The 8,347-nt window shown below is 47.6% G+C and overlaps 1 protein-coding gene across 1 annotated transcript; it reads right to left on the bottom strand.

Moving 5' to 3' along the window:
- Window positions 1-2,428: 2,428 nt before the first annotated feature.
- On the bottom strand, window positions 2,429-7,691 carry CDKN1B (cyclin dependent kinase inhibitor 1B). Its single transcript, XM_079773583.1, has 3 exons — window positions 6,660-7,691; window positions 5,952-6,082; window positions 2,429-3,793 (listed from the first exon to the last, which is right to left on the bottom strand). Exons 1-2 carry the CDS (start codon window positions 7,135-7,137, stop codon window positions 5,961-5,963), a joined length of 600 nt encoding a protein of 199 aa, XP_079629709.1. The 5' UTR covers window positions 7,138-7,691; the 3' UTR covers window positions 2,429-3,793; window positions 5,952-5,960.
- Window positions 7,692-8,347: the final 656 nt, after the last annotated feature.

Here is an 8,347-nt window from a genome sequence, read left to right as displayed (position 1 = left end):
GTGGCTCAGGTGAAAGAGATGGCAACTTTTAAAAAGTTAGTACTCTGAGAAACGGATCGGAGAGCCTAGACGAGCTTCTAAAACATCCTTTTCCATCTAAAAAAAAAAGCTTATGAAGAGCAAGTATCGACGCTGATGGTGATGAAGATGAAATGGCGAAGGCAGCGTTCCAAGACTGCCAGGGAAGGTCGCTGCGCGCGGCCAGGGCGGTGGGCGCACCGAGGCCAGAACGGCCATCGGCCCCGCTCCCTTTTTTTATTCCCTCGGTCCCTTCCGTCCCCCAATCGTAACCTCTGCTAGTGCTTCCCGGCCCCGGCTCTCTTGCTAGGCAGCTGGGGGTGCGACAGAGGACTTGCCCAAGCGGAGGGAAGGGAGGAAGCGACCCTCCGGTGCGCCACGGCGGCCCTCCTGGCTGCCGGCGAGCCGGGAAGCCTTTCGAAAAGCGCGGGGCTGCGGGTCATTGGAGCCCGGGGTGGGGGGTGGGGGTGGGGGAGCGTGCTACTGCCCTGGAGGGTACCCGAACTCGGGAAAGTTCTCCCTTTCGCTCAGGTCCCCCCACCGCTCTGGAGTTAGCAGAGGAAGATGGGGAGGGTCTGCTTGCCGAGAGGAATTGGGGGGGGGGGGGGGGTCCCGCTTCTCTCCTCGCCCAGAGGAGAGATGATGAGGGAGGCAAGTTTCTGGGAAACCGCTCAGCACCGCTGCGCAGGCGGAGACGCAGCCGCCCTTCGCGGCCTGCGGGCGCCCGGGGCGCGGGGACGGCGCTCAGGAACCCCGGCGGTGCGGGAGCTGCCAGTTGAAGACCCAGAGCTCGACGGGGTCTTTCTGTCCCGAAGCGTCAGCCAGCCCGACCCCGCAACTACCGCGGCGGGCGAACGCGGAACTGCGGGCCAGTTCGGGGAGACGACGGCGCAGGGGCCAGGGTAGCCGGGCAGGAGGTGGCCGGTGCTGGTGGCCCGGTCCCCTCCGAGGGACGCTCGCGGCGGGGGACGCAGTGCTGGCCTGGGGAAGAGGACGCCCCGAGTCGCGGGGGACGCGTTTGGAGACGTGACACGGAGGTGTAAGGGAGCGACACGACGACCGGGGGCTGCGTCCCTGTGACCGTGCCTAGCGCGGCGAGCATCCACCGCTTCCTGGCCCAGCACTCCTACAACGCAGTCTCTAAAAATTCACATTAAAGGGGCCTTTTTAGGAAGGGAAAATGGGGTACAGGCAACAATGAAGAGGAATTTTTTCTTGTTAGAAACACTTTTTATTTTTAAAGTACCCTTTTTGGTTCAGAGAAACTTTTATTGCATTATTTCCTGATTCTCCCTCCACTCCTTCCTCCCCATTTTGAATTGTTTTTCTTGCTTTCTTAGTGTCTTCCTGAAAAACACCCATACGTGTTCTGAATAGAATCACAAAAAAACCACCTTTCAGTCTTTAATTAAAATAATACCTACTTGGAAAATGTAGCCCAGCCAGCAAAGGACCTACTTTTCCCTTCCCGCAGCTGTAGAGTCAACCCTATTTTTAAAACACACACACACACACCCCAACTTCGGGTCAAAATAAGCTGAAACTATCTTGTTTAGAGCCCCCTTTTGGGGCGCAACAATGTAAATGTAACTACTTGAGGGAAACAATTTAACTCAAATTCAGATTTTTGCAATTTAACCATTTGCAGTTTCCTAAAAAAAAAAAAATAATTTACTTTTACATTTTGAAGAGAATTTAAAATTACAGGAATTATTTTAGTAAATCTGACTTTAAAATCTTAATTTTTTTTCTTACTTAAGTAAAAATTATCTCTGCTGTGAATATGAGAACCTAAAACCCTCTGATTTTTGTGTTTAACCAATTTTGGGTTGTGTAGATTACCAGGAAATTTATAAGTTTAGGAACTTGTGTATGATGACCAGTTAAATTTGAAGAATGCTGGTTTTATCTAAATTAGTGTGGAATGCACACTAATTTCTAAAGGGCCTATAAATTTGAATATTTTGCACAAGGGGTGTTGATTAGACGGTCTAAACAATTGCTCCAATTCCCCACAACACTGCATGTGTAAATAGAGAATTTAGTGAAGCCACCAATGTTACTTTCATTTTCAATCCTGCAAATGTGTGATCAGTGTACACTTATGTAAGAATTTTTAGTTCTGACACATTCATATCCTAGAAGACGTAAATATTTGAACTAATGGAGAATTTAATAATCTTATTTATATGAAAATATGGCTTTTCCACTTTTTACTTGTAAAGTTTTGTCCACCCTTATAGAACCAAGTGGAAAATAGCTACTACTACATTCGGACCCACATAAACATATGAGTTGTGGGCCTGAATTGTCTAGATATTTTCCACTTCCTACTCTATTTGTGTAAATATGACTAAAACGCTAGGTTGAATACCTCAAGCTTAGTAAAACACAATTTACACAGTTCAACTCAATGAATAGCTATGGAAGCTTTCTTTATTGATTGTTTGATATGTAACAATAATTGGATCTTTTCACACATTACAAAAAATTATACTTGGCTCAGTATGCAACCTTTTAAGCACAGCCATATTATTTAACAGAAGAAGGGGGAAAAATCTATTCTACCCAATACAGCATTTACAAATGCACAAAACATGCCACTTTGGCTTGTATATTGTCTAGATTAAAAAAAAATCTTTTTTAACATAAATAAGTTAGTATAATTTTTCAGTGTCTTTACAGAGTTATGTACACAGGTACACTTGAAATGGTTTTGTTTCATACACATACACAGGAAATGAAAAATACTGTTTAAAGATGTAGTATCCATTTCACTTATATCAGACGGGCTTTTTGTATACACACTTACCTCTTAAAACACTCCTTTCCTTTGGGCAAATTAGCAAATAGAATAAGAAACTTTAAATTTAAAAATTATTTCATTATTTTTCATGTGAAATTACTTACAGATCTTTTAAAAAATATCCAAGGATTTAGAATTATTTTGACTGTGTCTACACAGCCCAAAGTGAAAAGAAAATTCAGAAATTTTCTCAACAAATCTGGTAAAAATTAGATGGTTGATTCTGAGCATTCAGACTCCCCCCTCCATTTATTTTTATTCTTATTTTTTTGCCTATAATTACCTGGAGTGATTACCTAGCTGCTAAATAATTAACTGGTAAATTCCAATTTTAAGGGGAGTACTGAGGACAGTTTTTTGTTGTTGTTTAAAAAAAAAAAAAGCCATTTACTGCTACATAACGGAATCATCAGAGCTCCCAAATGAAAAAATAGCTTCATGTAAAAAATAAATAGCAATTATTTGTAGCCAGTGTTCAAATTTGGATGATTTTTAAAACGAAGTTATCAGTTTTCACTGAAAGGGACATTACATCTTTAAAGAAAACAATTCAAACCCCTTCCTTAAACTGCTTCTCTTCATGTTAAGTCAAATAATTTTCTCCTTGCTCTAAATCGAAGCAAGCTCTTCATACCTACCAAAGCCAATTCCTCAGCTCCACCCTCCCCACCCTCCCCTCCCTTCCCCAAAGTTTATATGCTACATAAAAGCTAAAAACTATATACACAGGTAGTACAATGAAGCAAATAAGGAAAAACCTAATTGCACGATGCTACATCCAATGCTTTTAGAGGCAGATCACTTAAGAGTGCCTAAAATTTTAGTGTTATTGTGTTGTTCCTTTTCAGTGCTTATACAGGACATCCATTCCATGGAGTCAGCGATATGTATTTAAAATGTTTAATTCATATCTTCCTTGCTTCGCCAAGCAGTGAGATGTCTGATAAACAAGGAAACATACTCTCAATTCTGCAAGAGAAACAGAGGAAAGAATTAGGAGAAAAGTATTAGAATAACATTACCAATAAAGTACAGGAGTTGTCCCTGTCTTAGTTGGGAAATACCTGATGGAAAAGAAAGTATGTACTCAAAGTTGATGGCTATAGTCATCTCTATCCAATGTTTCTTCCCTTCACGGAATTTTTGCTCTCCTCTGTGTTGTGTACTTTTGTCTACAGCACTGGTTCTCCACAGTGGGCAATTCTGTCCCCCAGGAGACATTTGGCAATGTTTGGAGACATTTTTGGTTGTCACAAGGGGGGTGCTGCTGGCATCTAGTGGGAGAGACCAGGGATGCTGCCAAACATTCTACAATGCACAGGACAACCTCCCACAACAAAGGCTTACTTGGCCCAAAATGTCAACAGTGCAGAGGTTGAGAAACCCTGGTCTAGAGAATCGGGGTCAAAGATGGTGAGAAAGAACAGAGAGAGGAAAATTAAGAAACTGTAACACTTAAGAGTTGCAAAAGTTTCTAAATCTGAGAAACGATGGAAAATACAACTTCTAGTCTACTAAGAAAAGTCTATGAACATTTTTTTCAAAATGTCCTAGTGCCTTAGTCATATACAGGATATACCTATGAATGCTCCTGAATAGGGCCTTACTATTATTTCTAGTATTCTCTGGAAGGGCAGTATTTACTAACAAATGCCTCTCTGTGTCAGAATGGAACCAGGTCAAAATCCCGTAGGTCTGCTTTACTGTGGCTCATCTAATGAGCTAGGCCACAAGTCACAAACCAACAACAGCTGCAGGTGATGAGGATGTGTCAGAACAGGTTTTCATCCAATTTTCCCCCTTCATATACAGCTGTCATATAGAGGGTCTATAGTGCCATTTTGTATAAGCTCTGAAAAATATCAGATGTATTTGAAGAAGTCATATATATGACATTATGATTTAAAAACACAACACACTTGAATCCCACCTTAATCCCTATGGTTCTTTAACTTATTTTTTAAATTTTTATAAATGAGGATTTTAAAAGTTAGTACCAACCTCTATTAAGATCTCTTTATATGGTAGGCTATGAGCATGTATGGGGGGGGGGGGGGAAGGGGGAGAAGAGGTCACAGTCTTGTCCGTAAGAAGTATACAAACTATTAATATCTATATTTTGATCATTATGAATAGCTTATCCATGTAAAGTTGGGGGAGGCGAGTTATTCAAATTATTTATGTTGATTGATTTTAGTAGATGGAAAAATCTTCACTTCCCTTGTTTGGGGGTAGACCCACCCTCGACAACCCTGATATCTACTATCCATTTACCATACAAATATCCAGATCGCCCTGTTATAGCGTGATTAGCATACACATGCTGACGTGTTCCTGGACTGCTTACTCTGGCAGAGTTAATTTAACTTCTGCTTTGCAACTTCAGTGTTACCAGAACGTCTGTAGGAACCTTCGTTGTTGCTGTTGTTTGAGCTTTCTATTTTGGTTTTTTAAAAATATGCAGCTTCCTTCTCTGACCTCAAACTTATCAGAAAACAGGGAAAGTGACAGTTTATAGAAATTATAGATAAAAGAACACAACACACCTCTCTTTTTGCATTTCGGTTTGCTCAACCAAATACTTGCCATTTGTGCCTAAACATATCCCTCAAAATTTAAATTTAATCTTTTTTTTTTTTGGGGGGGGGGCGACATTTTTCCATGTATGGCCCAGAATCTGTTATTCACAGAACATGAACCTCTAGGAAATGAATTCTCCTGAAGTGGGTCTGAGGCATACACCCCTCGGTCTTGGTCAGATGAGGAAAGAACCTATTGTTCCCAGCATGTTTTGGTGGGACTCACAGGGAACTTACGTTGCTACCCACAGGGCCCTGATTACAAGGACTTCTCTGGGACGCTTGCTCTAGTCATTTCGTGTTCCAAGGGAAAATGACCCGAGGACATGGAAACTGAGAAGAAATAACAGTATCCCCACAGTGATGCCCCACAGCCTTCGCCATTCCTGCTTTTTGGACTTAACAAAATATAAACAAAAGAAAAACCCACAGGCTCTAATCTGCCGGCAACCACGGAGATCAGGTTATCTTGGGGTTTGAAAGCTCAGAGAGAGAGTTCCTGCAGGCCGATCTGGGCGTCAGTTATTTGCTCCTAGTCATCAACCCACCCGAGCAATTTACGTTTGACGTTTTCGGAGGCCCGGCTTCTTGGGCGTCTGCTCCACGGAGCCCGCGTTCGGGGAACCGTCTGAAACGTTTTCATCTGTTCTGTTGGTTCTTTTGTTTTGAGAAGAGGCATCTAGGGACAAGAGGGGATTAAAAGAAAGAAAGAAAAAAAAAAAAGAACACACACAAACAATCTTTATTAGAAAAAAACAATGGCTGGCAGAAGTTGGCTCAATAGTCGCGGAATGAAAAACCCACCACCTCCACCCACCATGCCTGGGCCCGTCATACCAAGGAGCCTTTCAGGCAGGGCACACACTATGAGGTTGTTTTTACAGAACAGACAGTGCTTGCTACGCCCCAAACGCCCTCTCCCAAGTGTAGAGGGGAGGCCGCTGATAAAACACCCCAACGTTGTCACCTACCCACCGCCGGCCAGACGGGAGGGAGGATCTGCGATGCTTTCGGTTAGTAAAAATTATCAGATAATACAATCTCGGGCTCCTGACTCACAAATCATAAACACAGAGAGGCAGTCAGACAGCACGCGCCACCTAAGATTACGAAAGTTCCCTCCCAAGGAGCTACCCCAGAGTCGGCTGAAAAGAAAGGGGATGGGTTAAGCCCCGCAAGCAGGCAAGGCGGTGCCCCAGACAGACAGACAGGCAGGCAGGCAGACAGACATTTTATGGCTTGGGGAGGGTCATTACCGTCTGCGGCAGGTCGCTTCCTCATCCCGGCGCACGGCTCCGCTAAGCCCGGCTGGCTGTCCGACGCATCCGTCTTTTGCTCCCCCACCAAGTGTGAGTCCTCGGAGTTCGCCGGGGCCCCGACGACAGGCGCCGCCGGGCGGCTCCCGCTGACATCCTGGCTCTCCGGCGCGGGCACCTTGCAGGCGCCTTTGGGTGGCCGCGGGGCTCGGTAGTAGAACTCGGGCAAGCTGCCCTTCTCTACCTCCTGCCACTCGTATCTGCCCTCCAGGGGCTTGTGGTTCTTAAAATCAAAATTCCACTTGCGCTGGCTCGCCTCTTCCATGTCTCGGCAGTGCTTCTCCAAGTCCCGGGTTAACTCTTCGTGGTCGACGGGGCCGAAGAGGTTTCTGCAGGCGGAGGGCTTGGGGTACTCGGCCTGCCGGGCGTCCATGCGCTCCAGGCTCGGGCTCCCGTTAGACACTCTCACGGTTGACATCTTCCTCCCAGGTCTGGACGACCGCCTCTCGCGCGCGCGCTCCTCTCTCTCTCTCTCGCTCTCCCGCTCGGAAAACAAAACCGAACAAAACAAAACGCCCCGACCCAGCCCCGAACTGCTCTTATAAGCTCTGCGACTTGCCCTGGGAGCCAAGAGAAACAAACCCCAACGAGTAACTGGCGAACGTCAGGAGCGCGCTGGGTCGAGGGAGGGGTGAGGGGGAAGCCCCGGCCAGGCAGCCCCAAGTCTCCGCCGATCAAGTGTCCCGGCGAGCGGGAGGGCGGGGAGGGGAGGGGAGAGGCGGCGAGAGGCGGGGGCGGCCGAGCCCGTCCGAGTCCAGGCCGGTGCAAGCCCGCGGGGTCCCGCGAACCGAGCGGCTCTCCAAACCTTGCCGGCGTCAGGGGCGCAGAGGGGATGAGAAGGAGGGGAAGGGGAGAAGAACACCCCGAAAAGGCGAGCCCCCTTTTCTTAGTTGCCCAATATGGCGGTGGAAGGGAGGCTGACGAAGAAGAAAATGATTGACACCGCAAGTCTATTTAAACAGAGGAGGAGATCCATTGGTTGCGGCGCCGGGAGCCGCCCCGCCGAGGCTGGCGAGCGCGGCCTTAAGGTGGCCCCGGAGCGATCCCGCCGCCTCCCCGCCTCCCCGAGCGCGCCGACTCCGAAAGCGCCGCCCGGAGATTGGCTGGTCCCGTGATTGCTGGAGGTGTACGGCTGCCAGCAAACCTGCTCCGGCTGGCCCCGGAGAAATGAAAAAAAAAAAAAAGAGAGAGAGAGAGACAAACAAACTAGCCAAACGGCTGGGAAGGTGGGGAGGGGCCGGGGCGGCGGGGCCTGGCGCTGCGCTGACGGGCGCGCAGCCGTCCCGCCCGGAGCCCGGGTCTCCCGCTCCTCCGCGGGGAAGCGAAGGGCTGGACCAGAGGATCTCAAAGGCTGCCGGCTGCTCTTTGTGCGCCTCGGGGGCGATCTTGTTCCCCCCGCACTGCGGGCAGCTAGAGGGGGGAGGCAGACGTTGGGGGCTCTGCCCGCAGCCGGGCTCTTACCTGCTGCCCCAACTTCGAGCGCTGCGGGAGAGGCGGGGAAATGCTGGGCTTGAGGGTCTGGGAGCCTTAGCTGTGGGCGAGCAGTGGTTAGCTCACCCTTCACCTAGAAGCCTCAGCTATTCTAGGGGGAGACAGGGGGCTTAGGGAAGAAGCCAAGGCGAACGTCT

The sequence above is a fragment of the Cnephaeus nilssonii genome, assembly GCF_951640355.1.
Source record: "Cnephaeus nilssonii genome assembly, chromosome: 6".
Classification (NCBI taxonomy): Eukaryota; Metazoa; Chordata; class Mammalia; order Chiroptera; family Vespertilionidae; genus Cnephaeus; species Cnephaeus nilssonii.
This window is presented reverse-complemented; position numbering and strand designations above follow the sequence as displayed.

Coding starts and splice junctions, on each gene's coding strand:
- CDKN1B (XM_079773583.1), bottom strand. CDS start 7,137: ATGTCAACCGTGAGAGTGTCTAACGGGAGCCCGAGCCTGGAGCGCATG. Junction 6,083..6,659: donor GAAGCGACCTGCCGCAGACG/GTAATGACCCTC, acceptor TCTTGTCCCTAG/ATGCCTCTTCTCAAAACAAA.